Source organism: Dromaius novaehollandiae, chromosome 1 (genome assembly GCF_036370855.1).
Source record: "Dromaius novaehollandiae isolate bDroNov1 chromosome 1, bDroNov1.hap1, whole genome shotgun sequence".
Classification (NCBI taxonomy): domain Eukaryota; kingdom Metazoa; phylum Chordata; class Aves; order Casuariiformes; family Dromaiidae; genus Dromaius; species Dromaius novaehollandiae.
In genome coordinates, this window is record NC_088098.1 from 217,111,386 (window position 1) to 217,129,315 (window position 17,930).

Consider the following 17,930-nt stretch of genomic DNA (forward strand, 5'->3'; position numbering starts at 1 on the left):
GAGCTTGTGCCTTCGCAGTTACGTCCTCAGTTTCCCAAATCCCTTCCCCTCCCCGGAGCAGGATGCGCTACAGCGGCTGTCCTGCCAGCACTAAGTGTGGCCCCACCTGTGTTTGCTGCCCCATCCTCCTTCCAAATCACTGCTTCTCCTCCATTTACTGGCTGCCAGCTCTATGATCCCTGCTGCAGACAAACCTGCTGACCCCAAAAGTTCCTCTCAAGCTCATATTTTACTGTTAGCATCTCACTGACTCTTTCAAACAGGATACAACGCAATTTCTGCTTGCTTTGATTAGAGAGGAGACACTGCTCCTGCGTTACTTTTCCTCTCCAAGGAGAGCAAGCAGAAATGGATAGTTAGGTGGAACAGAAATTCTAGGAAGTGACTACATTATTCACAGACCTCCTCCACCATAAGAGCTACACTGCACAGCTGCAGCAACAGGCCTGATTTTGAAGTTACCCCGCTTGGAGCAGAGACCTCCAGAGGTCCCTTCTGACCTAAGTTATTCCCGGACTCTGCAAACCTCTGCAAGAGCCACAGACTCTTTGCAGTTCTCTTCACAGCCAGTTTCTCCCATTCTGTGGTCTCCCCTTCCCTCTCCACACCCAACCTGCGCAAACACTAAGCGAAAAATCCTTCTGGTCTGACTGTACCCCTCTGCTGTTGTCCTTCTTTCCCCTTTCATCCAGCTGCGTGCACTTCCAAGCTACTTCACAGCCCTCGCCACCTCTGCTTCCTTCACTTTACCACCATTAACTCCCCTAGTCCCAGCCTACCTTCCCACCAAGCCTTCTTCCTCCTTAGCTTGGAGCACTATCACCTAACAAGGTCACTTGCTCCTATCTTCCCTCTGAGGCCTCTGAGATGTCTATAAGCTGACTGAGGGCTGCAGGGTAGATAATGCTTCCTCCTTGTTCTTCATCTTTGTTATTCAGGGCCTGCATCTTCCTCGTTTGTGATAATGCCTGGCAGTGCTTTGCCGCCAGTGAATCACAGCACAAACCACAGAAAGGATACTGTCTTCTCTACTTTTGTCTTGTGTGCTTTCCATTCCAGGCAAGGCAGCTGCCACGCGTCGGAAAAGCTGCAAAAAAACACGTAAGAAGCGGATCAAAACAATCGTATTTTAAAGAGTGCACCGCAGCTGATGCAGTTCAAACACAATGCTTCAACACATCCTTCAGCGCTATTTACGCTACTTACACCAAAAGCCTGACACCACATATAACCTTTATTCCTAGCAAACTGCAAACCCCATTTTTGTTATTATCGAAGATAAAGTGCTACTGGCTACAAGCATCAAACCTTCTGTCACCTTCTCTGCAAACATGTTTGGAATCCAGGATTTTCATCTCGGCTCTGCCACAGCCTTACTCAGAGGCCACGACCACTTCCCCACATGTTTCCCTTTCAGGAATCTGCCCAACCCTTTTCTGAGCCCACCTCAACTTTTAGTATCCGCTGTGTCATGTGGCACGTCCAGTCCACACTCAGGGTGTGCAACGCAAAACAAGAACATGTACCAAACGCGCCGGCGATCCCAGAAAGGTCAAGCACTCTTCTACCTCCCACCTGAGCACTATCTCCAGTTTTCCAGTAAGCTTTAAACTCTCTTGACAGGTTTATTCCACTTGAAGGAGGCTGAACAGGAAAGTTGACCAACTCCACCTACATTTTCTACCTTTGCGCCCTTTTTTCTTGTGAAGTAAGGCTCAAACTTGTGTTTTTCACCACAAGGCATCTTCCTAGCAGAGTTTTGGTCCTGTGCTGATGTGCTCAGCATGTACCCAGCCATAAAGGCGGACACGCATTGAATTACTACTTTTGCAAAGTTACAGCCACTGTTACTACCACATACTTCTTGCTTACACGCTACCAAGCACCCAAGATGCTGGACTGGAAGTTTCCAAGTGCTCAGAAGCTCTAATCAGTGCATTAATATCCCCCTACCACGCACCTGATGGCAACTCAGGAGTCTCAAAATGCTTTGTGCAAGTTTGACACCCGCTGCCCGAAACGCCTGGGTCAGGTCAGCCTTCATGTGCTAAAGGCACATTATTACATACTAGCTCTGTCTTCTCCTCGAATGACACCATGCTAAACCACTTACTGCTCCCAGTGACCCACTTTCCAGAGGGAACTGAGCCAGCCACCGCCAGCCTGTTTATATATGCTCTATATCTAATATCTATATTATGAATGTAGGTACCTGAACAGCTTTGCAGATCAGGGCCTAAATGCTCTTGCAGATTTGGCCCTTAGTGTCCAAATGATGCCAGAAAGACATTAAGACAACTTTTCTGCCTTGACAAGTACTGCCCAAGTTAATCAAGCACAAGCTCTCTGATCTGTCAGATGGGGCTATGAGCTTTGCGGGGCAGGGCTACAAAATACACCATGCTCGTTGGTGTCTGACCTCTGCTGTCACCACTATTTGTTACTGGCTGAAAAGACAGCTATGTAAGTAGATGCTAAAACTGACGGGTATAAAAAGGCAAAGCCACTTTTCTCTGTGATTTGCTTCATCTCCCTCCTAACTGCTCTAGGAATCATCTTCTACACCCTCACTCATTTTCCCCCCACCACCACGTGGTGGATGCATGCTAAAATCTGGACTGAGACCAGGATGCAGGTCTGGTGAAGCCAATGCTTGATGTATCTCATTGAGGGCTAAATTTTAGCTAACAATTTCAAAGCAAGAAAGCTTAGTATCCCCATCTTAAGCTTCTATTTACCTTTGCTAATATCCAGAGCCACCCACCCTCATTGAAAAATTTATTTAAATTCTCCTAATCCAACAATAAAGTAACACAAATTGTGCCAGAATTCCAGATGCTAAACTGAATTAACCGTCAACGCTGAACATAAAGCAAGAATACGCAACCGCTCAAAGGTATAAAGGCGAGAGGGACTTGCTGGTCAGCATTAAGTTAACAAGGAACTTTAGCACAGAGAAGCTAGACATGGATCTTGCTGTAATCCTTGCATCAAGAAGTCTTGTCAAGAAGTCTAGTCAAGAAGCACTGCCAACCTTAATTTTATCAATTTTCGGAAGGCTTCTCATTCACTCAGTATAAAACGAGACCACTGATTATGTTTTTGCATCTTGAAGATGATCGAGGAAGTAACTGAGATTCAATCTCCTCTTCCTCTGGAAGCCTTAAAAGTTTTAGTACCGTATCTGAACCCACAATCGTTTTGGACTCAAGGCCATCTTTGCCTTTAACAGTTCAATAAATTTCCCAGCTCAACCACAGTCGGTACCAGAAGGTTCTGATTCTCCCTCTTTACTAAGCTTTGTCCCCAGGTATTGCTCCTGCTCTTAAAACATGCAATATCCAGTGAGTTTTCACACACTGATTAACAGAACTCAGCTCCATTCCTATGCAGGCAGACACCTTCGCGACCAACTTCAGGGCAGAAAAAAAAGTCTTGCTGGACAACCACCAGATTTTTTTTGTGTTGCAGAACACCACATATTCAAATGCCGTCTACAGTTACTCTTTCAGCAGCCCATTAGTATGTTGTTGATACAGGAAACTCTGCTCCCCTCTGAAACAACACGTCATAGCTGGATCTGTCACGGTTAGTCCTGCAGGGGACAATCCGTTAAACCTCTCACCTCTCCAACCTGCACTTCCCTGTTAATATATAATATAGGGTAATACATTAGAGGTAGAGAATGGAGCAAATTAGCTTATCTATCCCTACACCACACCAAGAGACATTTAGTGAAGAATAAGCCTGAAATAGTCTACAGTTATAGCAGCAACTGAGCCAGGATACTGCTAGAGAGGGAAATTCAACATCCCTTACAACGCAGCCTCCTACCTCTTCCAAAGATTTGAAAGCTTCACCAGTTTCACTCATTCTCACAGGTCACTCACTGGGTGCTGGAGCAGGACTATCACCTTGGCTTTACAGCTAAGGAGCTGAGGCAGAGCTAAATGACTTGCCCCAAAGCTGGTCTATGGCAGGAGATGAAGCTCTCAGGATGGTATCTTCGGTACTGAATGATCAAATAACGAGTAAAAAGCTGCGAAGGGTGTGGAACAGGGTGCAAACTACAGGCAAGCCGGGGCTGAGAAGGTTTAAAAGTGCAAGCTTCAAATGCAGGCAGAAGAGAGACACTACGCTTCCGAAAACCCTTGCTCCTGCTTTTTTGTCCCTATATCGCAAGAGTCTAAAGAAGAATTTTGACCCAGTTCTTGACACACATGGTTTGTGGGGGAAAAAAATCCCTCCCCTCAGTTTTAAGGATGCATCTCAGAGTTTAGTACAGTCCTACCAGACTCTGCCTAAATTAGGACGATCACTTGATATCTTTGCTCTGAGAGAAAGAAGAAAATACTTCAGCTCACAGAATCCTTTGCTGATCCCATATGCTTTGAGATCCTAGGTGGAAACAAAATTAATTTATTAATTGTGACATTGGCTTGTGCATATTCCCCGCTTCTTCAATACATATTTATGAACACTGAACATCTGGGATGCACTTTATACTGGGGGGGGGGGATATATTCTTAAAAAAAATTTCAGTTGATGGGAACCAACTGGATTATTGCATTTAAACCAAGCTGTTGACAGCAAGGATAAGTGTATAAAATACAGTAATCCTCTCTTTACATTAAGGCCAAGAACAAAATTTTGCCTTTAGCTGTATTTCTCCTCAAAATTATTGGGCTAAAAGGGAATTTAGCAAATAAGAAAATCAACTTTCCCTGTTATTAACTTTCTGCTTATCAGTCAGAGCATATGTGAACAAATCCAATTAGGGAAACTTTGTGATGGTTGAAAAGCAGCCCTCTACCCAGAGACCTCACTACTTCACAGTACCTTCAGGACCCAAGCCTTATCTCACTGAAAAACACCACAGACAGTTGTGCATATATATTATGTAAAATACACATATTGGTGAGCATTCAGCACTTTTTTTCCCTCCTCCTCCAAGGCAGGAGTTAAATGCAACAGCCTGACAGATTAAGAGCCATACAAAGTCTCTTTCAGTATTCAATCCTCCAGTCTCCTTCCTGATTAAACCCTGAAAGAGCCTCATCTCTCGCCATTAGCTTCAATTCGTTTCCCAAACTCTGCCTTTCCTATCATTTCAGCCAATAAATCCCTAACAGATCAGTGTCACAACCAACTGTAGGCATGAAACAGTTGTCACTGTAAAACTCCTTCAGCAATACGGAAAGGACAGGAGGGTCACTGTCCAGATGGAAAAGCCAGGCAAGAAACCTGCTCCCCAAAGCAAAGCAAATGCAAAATGTTTCCCTAATTCTTATTCTCCAAGGAGAGCGCTGCAATTCAAAGAATAATTCTTGCCCATCAGACGGACAAAAATCAAAGGACAGGAAAAAGTGCCAAGTTGCTAGATGCAGCCAGCTCTATGAAAACAGGGTTACTCGTGGGGCCACGCTCCTTTAGCTACTGCCGTGAGAAAGTTTTCCTGCCAAACACCGTATTCAGCCTGCGGTTCTTCGGCAACAGCCACGAAGCGTGCCAGGTCCTGCTGTAAGGTCGTCAGCGCTCCCTCTCTCCCCTCTTTCCACGAGACAGCAAAACGAACCCTGACATATTCTGGGCATGCAATGCCCAGACTAACAGCAAGATTCCCTGCAACACAGACTGCGAAGACAGCGCATGAATCTCAAACTCTTTTAAAGCTTATTCAGGGCTGACAAAGTGAATCGGAGACTGAGATTCCCTGCGTTAACTGAAGCAAGCTATCTACCTCCTTCTTCAGTCTTAAGGCTGCCCTGACAATCAGTCTTTGCTGAAACTTAGAGGAACTAAAAGCCAAGTTTTGCTTTACTGCACCAATTTAACCCCAGGACACTACTAGCACCACTTTTGCTCTGTACATCATCCATTTGTTTTTCCTTCAACACCCTCCTCCCCAAAGTCAGAAGGGACAGTAAGTGTGTAGGACCCTGGTGACTGCAGAGATGGCTCTACTTTAACAGATTCAGGAGTACCAAAAGCTGTACATTACAATCTAGTTCGATAGTGCCCAGCTAGAAGGCACGAGACTTGCCACAGCAGGTCATCAGATCCATCCTGGAGGGAAAGAAAAGAAATGCCAGAAAAGCCATAAAACGAGAGCCTGCAGTGGTGAGCTTTAAGCTAGCACATGCGCAGGCTGTAAATCATCTGGTCGCTTCTCTGCAGTGACCACAGGCAGTTCTACCTCCAGCCAAAACCCAAGCCCTACGTCACCCGCTTCCACTTCAGCCCACGATACTGTGTTAGCTGGGATGTCTTCTGAGGTGTTACCTTTTCATAGGGGAATGGCAAAAACAAACCCCCACAAAAAACAGAAACAACAACAAAAACATGCCAGCAGGATGCTGCTCTCTATCCCTATGGTGGTAGAAGCTCCTGCCATTGAAATACCCATTTGAAGCGCGGTGCAACCCACCTTCTAGAGCTGCAAGGTCAAGCTAGGCTCTCTGGATCTCTAGGATGGCTGCAGGGAGCACAAAGCTGAAGGGCAGTGCCCTTTCCTCCTATCTGTGCTGCCTGCCAGAAGAAAAGGATGAACAAGACGACAGAAGTAGTCCACAAGGTTAAAAATATCCTGGCCTCCCACCAAGGGCTGGCAAACAAGTGACCCAGCCAGGGAGATGGCAAAACCTTGGTCGTTTTTCTCCCCAGGTGTGGCAAGAAATTAAACTTTTTACATTGCCTGCACACAAATGCCACTAGAATTCACACCGCCAACCAAGCTCTTTGCTGAAGGGGAGGGGATTTAAAAGAAAAAAAAAAGGAAGTTATAGTGGACCACAGAAGAAGCATAAGTGAGAAGAGAGACCAATCTGGAAAACATCAAGATGTATACGTCCTACGCTGCACAGAAACCAACACCTTACTGTGAAAAATGCAGAAATCCAATGGAGCAGCAATGGAGGAGTAGGGGGTCAGCTCCACTCCAAGTCTTCCACTGCATAAAGTTTCGTTGTGCCACTCCCTACCTTTAAAACAGGCTTTAGACGCAGGAGATGGACCTTGTGCTGAGAAGAAAGGACAGTGGGAACCAGAACAGCATTTTGTCAGGTTTTTTTGAACTGTCCAGACAGGTAGCAGAGAACTGAATCTGAGAAGTTAAGTTTCAACACTGACAGGTAAGAATTTTGAGTGAAGAAAAAAATAAAAAATAGAAATAAATCAGTTCATATTCCCTAATCTACATGTATCAGCCATTCTCAGCATCAAAGCTGCATGCTAGTTGTTAAATCTGAACCTATGTGCTGAACAAGCAAACCAATGACTTGCCATTATTCTAAAATTCACCTTTACATGGGTGTTTGATATTCAGCACTAAGTGACCTCAATTTTTACATAAAGGCGTTCATTATACAAAGCCAAAATATGGATTTCAGATCTAAAATAATTTGACACTTGAATTAAACCTCCTATATGAAAATTAACTTAGACAGTAATTGTTCTGCAGAGTCAGAATATATTATTATAGATAAAAGTAATCAGTTATGGGAAGGTCAAACTTGCATTCAGTTTAATAAAAAAAGATTTTATAAGGGTTATAGGAGGGGTACCCATTCTGCAGATCTCCCCATACCCTTTCCCTTTTCATTGAAGAATTTATTGATGTGTCCATAAAATAATCTCAGGCTATTCAATACAGAAGTTGCAAAGAAAAAGAATTAAGCTAGTGGTATCAAGAGCCTTACCCTTGAGAATTGTTTCAATAGCTACTTATTAAACCAAGAAAAAGGAACTTGCAAATATTCTGCAGTACACAGTAACAACTTTGAAATTCCTAAAATTCCCAGTCCATGCCTTCACTACAAAGATCAAAACCCACAGAAGAAAAATACATCCTTAGTTCTTTTCAAATGCACATTTATGGCTTTTGTTTGGATTTTACCTAGAGAAAAAAGGCACTTAAGAACGGTCCTCTGTCCAGTTCTGACAAGACTTCACGCTATGTGAAACATCCACTCAGATTATGACGCACTGATACCTAACAGCCACAAGCCTTTTAGATACTACTGTTTGATAACTTCAAGGAGGAACAAGAGTTCTGTCTCTGAACACCAAATCTGCAGTTTAATACAGAGGGAACCAGCCCATGGGTTCCCACTGCCACTTTTTTGCTGCAGTAGAATTACCAAATCCATTTTCCTACGAAAGTCTTACAACATGTATTCTGCCAATTAAAATTAAGAGGCATAATTTGCACAGACCTCTCTTATACAATTTAAAATTCTCTCTAGAGAGCATGCAAGTGAGGCTACAGCTACAGAAATGGCTTTATGCTCTGACAATCTTATTAATACAGTCTCCAAACAGCTTTTGCACAAGACAAAAAGCTGAAGTTTGTTCCTTCATAGTGTATCAAATGGAGCTACTCACCTTAACGGTGAAGGCTGCGACAGCTTTACAAAGTGCATGTTTTATTAAATGCCAATACCTTATGCCAAGATGGACAACAGGCATATCGTACCAGGTTTTTCTGCTAGCTTCTCTAAATCCTCGCTGCTCCAACCCAAGCAGTGTTAACGGGCCTTAAAAGTCACAAGCTGCCTTATAGGCTTGGACGTGGACTTGTGGTAACGCGTCCGCAACACAGCAGCTCCCTTGAGAAAAGGGAATAGAGAGCTTAGCCATCACCGATCCTCTCAGTGAGGCAATTGCTCAAATGCTCAGCCCTATTCTAAGGAAACATTCAGGATCCCAGCCCAAAATTCAAGCCTTAATTACAAGCCAGCCTCTGTGTTGTGGCACGATAATTGCTAGACCTTGGAACTGAACGCTTTTACGCTTGTTAACGCGCAGAAATGCAGTGCTAAGTTAACAGGTTTAATTATTCCATTATACAGGGAGTCATTTTGCTACCAATATACAAAGTGAAGGGATATTTAACAACAGACCTTTTACTCGTGTAAAAAATGTACAAAGTAATTTATATCCCTGCTTTAGCACCTCTTTATGCAATTCTGTACGCAAACTCTCTGTGTAGCAATGCATGCACTATGTGCTCCGTGGAGACATCCAAGAGCGAAGGACTTTACATCTTGCAGTACTTCATTTCCTCCTACCATAAAACTAGCTGCCAAACGCTTTAGAGGACATGACTCCATATGAGAAATGCTAGATAATGAAAAAGCAATATCCCATTATGCAGTGACTCGGTACGGAGCTCTCTATTCATGTTCTGCTAGTAAGCATATTTGCTTACATAACTAATAAGCCCAAACAAAATTTTTTATGTAAACACCAGATCAGTTTTGCTGTGTTTACCGCTTTCACCAGTTCGCTGTTTGCCAAGTGATTTATCTTCATTAACACAGGCGCTAAAACTTCATCTAGCAGGTCAGGATTTAAAGGGCTGTAAGCTCATCTCACAACAAAAAAAACTAATATAGCTGCAATTGCATCAGTTCAAAATGTATTTCACCACTTTCCTCCAATTTAAAAGCATCTCATCATCTAACAGAAACAGCTTAAGCTGTCCAAGAGTTTGCTGTTGCTTTCAATGTCAATAAAGTGGGAAAAACGTTTTATCCTGTCTCACTGTACAGTGAAAGCATTATTTTAATCCATTAAATTCCTCCTTGGTTGGTTTGCCCAAATTCATTCACTAAACTAGTATCAGAAACAGCCCCTAGATCCCCATTTCCCCCTTTTTTTGGCTCGTGCCTCTGTCCCTTCCGTCTAAACACCAGATCTGGATTATCCGGATTCTGGGAAGGTACAATTCCATATCCAGACAGATTCTTTCTCAGTCTCTCTTTTCTGAGACGAAAGACGTTTCAAATCATTTGCTGTGAGTTCGAGGTTCCTTCCTGACCTCAGTCAACAATTTGACTCGGATCTTGCTTGCTGTGTACGGACTACGCGGTTGCTCTAACACCCTTGGCAAAGATGACTCCCCAGTGTCTGGGAGCATGTCCTATTTCTGCAATGCTGCGTTAACAGAAGTCGTCTCAGGGCTGAGGGCAGCCAACATATCACTTACCTGTTTTACATTGTATCCTGCTTTTGCACTAGTTTCAATGAACATTACATTCAGCTCTTTGGCTTTTCTTTCTCCTTCCTCAATGGACACTTGTCTGGGGAAGATAACACAGAATTAAGGAAAATAATAATAATTTAAAAAGACAAACATCTTGAGAATTCAACCCAAGGAGATAACTACTTTCTTTACAGTTCTCAAAGCATTTCATGTTATTCCCTGTATGTAGATGCCACATATTGAGCAGTTTTAGACAAGTGTCACCATTCCATGGCATCAGATAAACTTCTGCAGTGCATCTAGCTCCAAAGTAGAACTCAGCTTTCCAGGGGAACAGCTGAGTGGCCCAATTACGCTCTTCCAAATCTGTGTCCAGGAAGCTATGCTTTTACACTTGATAAGAATGAGCAACAATTTAAGGTTCACTATGCAGTATTTAATCTCTTTCAAGTAATATGTAACCTGAAAGAATCAAAAGATTTTAATATCCAGTAACAACTTTCAAGGCAACTTGCAGCCTACAGAACTATTTCAACAAAAGACTAAGTGCAGCCATCTCATATCAGACGATTTTTGTTCTGCTTTCTTTTTCCACTAACTAGGTGTCCCGGCCATCAGGCAGTCTGCTATGGCGAAAACCAGAGAAAACTTTGGTTCAAGAGCTTCCAGACAAAAATGATAAGCTATTTTGGGGACAGGGGATACAAGTTCGACAGAAAATATTAAGTTTGACAATTTGTAAGAAACCTTTGAAGAGTTTTAAAGGCGCTGATTACTTGCATCTATCATTTATATCTGAGAAAGTTAAAGGTAAATATTTGTTATTACTTTAGCTATTCTTTCACCGATGCAAATTGTGTTTAACATTCTGTTCTCTTTTGACACTTGAGGCCAATTTCTCAACTCATTCACAACATTATGCTGCAAACTGGTGCTTAACCAAATAGAAGATTAAAAAACAAGATTTCTCTAGTCATATCCATCTCCAGCATACTTAAAACAAGCCTGAGCATTTTGGAAGAAAATATAAGCATTCCTTTTAAAAGGAACGTCTAGAAACATTTTTAAAAAATGTCTAGGAGAGACCCAGCAACCCACTAAGAAAAAGGCTTGAAAAATGAATTATTCCTCCATACCTCTTATCTGCTAGATCTGTTTTATTTCCCACCAGCATAATGATGACATCACTGCCCCTTTCCGTTCTGACATCATCAATCCATTTTGTGGTTTGCTGGAACGAGTTTACATCTATGGGAGAACAGTGGAGAGGAACATCACTGCAGATACTCTTCACAGATCACTAGCACTACACTTGTAAGCCTCAAATAAAAGCCTCATGTGCTCTGGAACTGGCTTAACAGGGTGAGGAAGAATCGGCAAGCGAAATCTTAAGTCCCCCCCACTGAAGTACATGAAAGTTTTGACATTAACTTCAAACAGGCTAGTAGTGCTTCCCTCCCTGGCTTTGAATTCACCTGTAATGAACTGAGCTATAATTTGATTTTGATCATGTATAAAATGAGAGTCTTATCACTATTTTTTAGACTAGTTCCAACTTCATTTAGCTGAACAACAATCACTTCATATAGAGAAAGGGGATAAGGTGACACCGCCCTTCACTCTCCAGGGCTCATGACTTTAGAAACATTAAGCATCTACAGCAAGAGGTTCCTATAGTTTCATGGCTTCGCTTAAGTATTTAATACCCACTATGCATATTGTACAGCTTAATCACTTTTTACTTCATAGTTTTAGGCTTTTCTCCAAGAAACATCAGGTAATGATTACTAGCAACTCCTGTTTCATTGAACACTCAGTTCAAAATAATTTCAGAATCATTTGCATAGAACCTGAAATAAAAGTTTAAGCCATCCACAGGTACTTTTTCTTAATTGAAAGTCCCTTAAAGCTGCAAAATAAGAACTTTAGGAAACTATCCTGATCTACTGAAACAGTACCTCATTTGAAAAGCTGCATCCCATAAGGAAATGCGAGTTGTACAGCAGCTGCCATTAAGCTTAGCATTTGCCAGTTAGTCTCACAAGAGTATCCGAGTTGCCAAAGTACTTTTCAGTACTTGAATACAGGGGGCTCTGCAGCAGTTTTTGGCAAGTATTGAATTTTTTTAATGGCTTCTACTGCATAGTAATATATTGTATGTCAGACAGTCAAGACTTGATCACTTGCCAGTGTCTTAATTCTCTTCACTACTTGGCTATATCGAATTTGCTAGGTCAGTAAAAAAAAATTTGAAGTTCACAGACAACCTGCAATTTTAGCTCAAATGAGAAGTGTTATTTTTAATTGTTCCAAGTTTTTATAGGTAAAGCCCTTACTCCTGCTGTAATCTTCTACTATTTATAAATCAAAGGACAAGCTCTTTTGCATTTGTATAGAGTTAGACCACTGCTCTCCGTCATTTCGGGTTTAAAACTGACAATACCTAAAGGTTTAGTTCTCTTATAACAAGATTTCTGTTCTTCAAAAATACAGAAAGCCAGTAAGTTAGTGGTCTCTGGACCAAGGGGAGGGGGAAAAAGAAGGGTTGAAAAAAGCACTAATATTTTAGTTCACAAAAAACATACATACCTTAGTAAGAAATGAAAGAGCAGTTGTTAAAGGAGAAGGGCTTAGTGGTGAAGTTTTACATACCGCAAGTGTGAAAGTGACCGATTTAAATGAAAATGAAATGTTAATGCTTTATTTCCCCCAGCCCATGCCCAGATCTGGCGGGGGGGACAATGAAGTGAAGCAAGCTGCAGCTGTCAGTGCAAAGGCTCTAAGTTGAGAGCTCAGGTTAATGCACAATTAAGGCTTTTGAGACAAAACATCAAAGGTGAGATTATAATCAAAAAGCAGATGAGAGAGGGTAAAGCGCAACAAGACCAGCCAGCACTCTGGGCTTTGGGAGAACGAGACAAGAAAGGGTTACAAAAAAAAAAATGTCATTTATAAGAGTTTATACATTACAGCAGCCGTGATCAGGTGGCTATTTTAAAACTTGACTACAATAACAGAAAACATTTTTTCATGCCAGAATGAAGAACAAGCATATGACTGTGGTATGACATGCAAAGCTAGGCTAGAGGATGAAAGGGGCACAGTATTAGAAACGCAGAATTCCCCCCACTCACTTGTGATATCATAAACAACAACTGCAACAGTGGAGTCACGAATGTAGCTAGGAATCAAGCTCCTGAACCGCTCTTGACCTGCTGTGTCCCATAATTGCAATCGTACCTAACAAAATCAGTCAAACAAGCAAGAAAAATAAGAAAAGGTCAAACCCAGTGCAATATACCTACTTGTGATATCGTAAACTACTACAGCAGCAGCAGAGTCACGGATGTAACTGGGAATGAGGCTACGGAAACGTTCCTGACCCGCAGTATCCCACAGCTGCAACCTGATCTGTGGGTGGGAGAAAATTAAAAAAGCCAAACTGCCACTAAAAATAAAAGAGTAAATAAATTTTACTTTTTTGGAAAAAAAAAAAAGCTAAATAAAAATATAAGCTCATGCAGGGGATGACTGGGGACTGGGAGCAGCAGCAAACTGCCTCCTTGTTTGTAGCAATCTCTCCTAAGCTCTAGCAGTAGCCAAGCTGGTGTATGTGCACCTATCTTGGCCTTTCCCTGTCCTTGCATTTCAAAAATGTTTCCTTCCCAAAAGGGGAGGAATAGGACTGCTCAGTTTTCTAACTGAGAGGATCCTCAGGAAAACTAAAGCAAACATTCACCTGCAGGCTACCTGCACAAGATTTTCATGCTCTGCTGCCGTTCTCCCTCAGGACTCGAGCGTGTAGCCTCCCGGGGCCTGGAGGATGGGTGCTGGTTGAAGAAACACACCAGACACACCATCCTTCTAAAGGGACAGTCTTCAGCTGCTGCCACATCACTGGAGAAACTAACTAACGTGAATTTTTCAAGGAGGATAAAATGCTGGTTATTACTCTATATTTAAAGCCTTAGCCACAGTGCAAGGTAACATGCATGCAGATGAAGCTGAAAATCTCTTACCAGCAAGATTCTGAAAGAAAAGACAAAGTGTACTAAAAACGACATACACAGAAAGATGCACAAGGGCCGGTTTTGCTATGGAAAGAACATCTCATTACCCAAGCACTTTTAATGCAATCATATTTATTGTGGGTTTATCCAATACCATAAGCTTATGCAGCACTGCACAATTTTTCCTGCAAATAGCTCCAGGGCTGAATTTCTTAATTAAGGATCTGAGCTAATTTTAAACCACAGACTTGCTTCTGCGAAGCACTGATTTCATTTCAGAAGCTGGAACTGCACTAAGCCAAGCAAACAAGTACATATTTGTGGACTATTACTGAAGACAAACTTTTTCTACTTCAGTAATCTTAAGAGCTGTTGAGCTGGATGCAAACTGGCAACTTTATACATGACTCAATCTGTAGTCTATCCTTCCCTCTTGAAGCATCAAAAACCAAAGGGGGTAAGTGTGGTCCCCTTCTCCAAATTCCCACCATAATCTACTCCCCAAACTACCCTATCTCATCTTTCTTCAGAATAGGATGACGACTATCTAGCCCCTTCCACGTGTAAAATGGCACTCATGAGACCGCTGGAGAGGAACCAAATGCTGATTTCCCAGTTCCCCCGAGAAGGGAGCTGTCTCCACAACACTTGTTAGTCTGGAAGCAGCTGGTAAACGGAGGGCTCAGTCTTTGCTTCCAAGCGATCTCAGAGCTCTGTGCTGCACAATTGTAACAGATGCTGATCTTGGTTCCAACTGTATACGGAGAACTACAACAAAAATCTTACTCACTGTTCGATCTTCCAAATACATGGTTTTCGATAAGAAGTCAATGCCAATTGTTGCCTGTTTAAAGAAAAAAACAACACTATTAAATAAAATACCAAAACAATTGTAGCAATTTTCAGGGGGAGCAAGCATTACTGCCATATCAGAATTAAGCACCGATACTGGACCTGCAAGAAAAGTACATTGGGTTTTCTCACTTTAAAGTTGAAGCATTTCATACTCTATAAGTAAGATTCAATAAGCATTGCCTTAATATCCAAAACCAGCACAGTATCTTAAAGCACACAAAACCCCCTTACATCTCAAATTAGGCTTAGGGATAATTAATCCACACAGTCATATGGATATCAGCAAGGATTTTTGTGCATATAGGGCCAAGACTTAAGCTATCGTCCGTCAGTTGAACCAGGGTATCTTGGCACATGACATCCTTTGCAACTGTCAGGTAACTTGATGTATTTTAGTCTCAGTGAAAAAGGTTAAAAATGAAGGTGGAGAGCTTTGCATCTCCTGCAACATGAGAGCAAGCGCGCACACACACCCCAACGGTTACTAAAGCTCATTTAATACACCTATATCTCTGAAAGATGATTGCATTCAAGTTGCCAGACACCAGTGGGAGCTTCTCAGAGAACACCCCAATATTTAAGAGAAAGGAAAACACAACTAAGTGCTTTCAGGAACTGCTTCTGAAATCTCAGACCTTCATCCCCTTTTCAAGCCCTTTTAAGGGAGTGATCCAAATTTTAAGAGTTTGTTTTGTTGGGGATACAACAGAGCTGATGCACTGGGGCTATAAGGCTGCCTTGACTTCAGAGTATTGAGTCTCTCAAGCAGCAGAGAAACTCAGCAGTGTCGACAGAGCCTGGAAGATGATCCAAATAACAGATTGGTTTAATGAAAAATTACTAAATAAACACACACACCACACAGATAATGGATAATCCTCTCAGCTAGGGCAAAGAGTCCTGATCCAACCTCTTAACTGTTTTGGAGTAGGGAAGCAGGGATGTCTAATGGAGAGTCTATTCTATTTTATTGTATATGCTCTGAATTGTTGGGTTTATATCATCTCCTCAGTATATTTCCCCATAATTAATTCTCTGTACTCGGCCATGGATTTCAGGTGGTAAGAAAAAAGAATGCAGCCAGCCAGTTCATGATCAATACATGAAAACGAGCTGCAAAAGAAAAAAAAACGCCTAGAACTGAACAATCCAACTGAATTTCCATTTGCAGCTAAATATAATGCATGAGAAAAACTCTCCTAGCTGGATGAGGACAGCAATTTTGGAGTACCAGAGACAGAGAAGGATAAATACTAGAGGGTCTCAGCATGGCTGCCCAGGGTTTTTCACTTGCCATCCAGAACAGTGGTGTTACCAGTTCGGCGAGGTGCCGCTGAAAAGGCATGAGGGGAGAGGCCTCAACAGACTGGTGCAACAATATGCTTCGTTCTGCTCATGTGTGCTATTGTTCTCGTGAAGGCAACGCTTCTGAAGACTGCCTCAAAGATGTTTCTGCTCTCCCTTGTATCTATTTGATTTCCCTTTACAGAGGGGGAAAAAAGAAAAGCTACCAGACCCATTAAGACCTTGCAGCATATATACCAGGATCCCGTTCTGGCTGACTGCAAATCTGGGAGGCTCAACAGGTTTTCTCAGCTTTCAGAAAGAGCTGGAAGATGGGCTGCACAGCCTGAACCTCGTGCCATTCCTCCCACACAGCTGCACAGCAGCAGCAAGAGCTCTGAAGCCCCCTCACCGCAATACAAAGTCTCTGCAAGCCTGGTGGAAATGCTGAGCGACCAGCGAGGCTCCTGCATCCCAACGCTCCAGCTACAGGAAACAGAGAGGCCAAGAACAAAACACATATTACGTCTTGGCAATAAAGATATATTTGTACTGACCAGACTTCTTGCAGCATGAAAGTAACGGGCCTGCCACCCTTTCTACGCTTGATCTTGGCCATCACAATCTTTGAGAACTACGTGGAATGAACTTACAGCAAAACACATTTGTCCATCTGTCCAGTCTTCTAAGCGTATCATGATGATAAAAAGCAGCAGCAAGAGCAGAAGTCAAGGAGAGGATTCAGCCATTCTACAAATCCAAACTTTTACTAAAATAAACTACAAAGAGGCATTGTGTCACAATTTTTACAAGAGGAGCAAAAAAGGTTGGTTTACTCAAGCTGCAGTGGTATCTACAGACCAGTTACATGGAAAAGCTGTGCAAAGTATGAGGGGACTTTTGGATGGGGAAAAAGATACATGGGCATGAGATAACTACCATAATTATGACAAAGGCAGGTTTATTCCACTTGCAAAGTGCTGTGCAATGCATAGATCAAACAAATTAGGCAGGTTCTGAACAAGATGTGAAGTACCGCAAGGCCCAATTGCAAATTTAAAAAAACACAAGCAGAACAAGCAAGCCCAAGTGCACCGTACTACAGATGGGGTTGTGCGTACGCATATCAAAGCGCTTTTTAATCCATCTTCGCAACACTACTGCCCAGCGAGGAAGTGTCGTTACACCATTTTACAGACTCGACTTGCTAACACAGAATTACCCAAGACCATGCAAGGAAGCCTTGAGGCAAAGCAAGAACTAAACCCCAAGTTTTCTTTCAAGTCACAGGCCAGGGCCTTAACTCAGCCCTGTCCTCTCTCCTTCTACAGAAGGCTGAAGCTAAAGGAAAGCGTGGCCTAAAATCTTCCTCTTGCATAACAGAGGTAGAATCATCATGTGTTTGCTGCTGTTGGTCTTTCATTATACGTAATATACAGTGCCACAGAGCAAGGAAAATCTCTCCCAGCACTTCCACAGAGAGGAGTCATTCCTGGTAAAATACACAGTACCAATGGCACAATTTTATTTCTGGTGTTTAGGACTCCTCAACGAAGTACAGGGAGTTCTCGGTTGATTCACAAATGCTGCTTTCATGAAAACAACTTATTAATAAGCTACGGGCAACATCCAATTACCTCTTATCTAGTACTAAGCAAAAGAAAACTAATGAGTAGCACTGATTTTATTAAACAGCAGCTTTCCATTTTCACCAGCTGAGCATGCGAAACCCTTTTCAAATGATAGGTGGCAGCAGCTTTCAGAAACTATGCATTCAAAATTTATCAGAAATGTCC

At 42.3% G+C, this 17,930-nt stretch overlaps 1 protein-coding gene across 2 annotated transcripts in view; it reads right to left on the reverse strand.

Moving 5' to 3' along the window:
• Positions 1–17,930, reverse strand: part of RAB6A (RAB6A, member RAS oncogene family) — a 60,079-nt gene that overhangs the window by 3,545 nt on the left and 38,604 nt on the right. The window contains exons 3-7 of one of the 2 annotated variants that reach the window (XM_064505237.1): positions 14,786–14,839; positions 13,120–13,225; positions 11,122–11,233; positions 9,989–10,082; positions 1,021–1,087 (exon numbers count right to left, since the gene is read on the reverse strand). In XM_064505237.1, coding sequence (XP_064361307.1) covers positions 1,021–1,087; positions 9,989–10,082; positions 11,122–11,233; positions 13,120–13,225; positions 14,786–14,839 — 433 coding nt within the window. Of the gene's footprint in view, positions 1–1,020; positions 1,088–9,988; positions 10,083–11,121; positions 11,234–13,119; positions 13,226–13,290; positions 13,397–14,785; positions 14,840–17,930 lie in introns of both variants that reach the window. The other variant, XM_064505236.1, reaches the window with a different exon arrangement.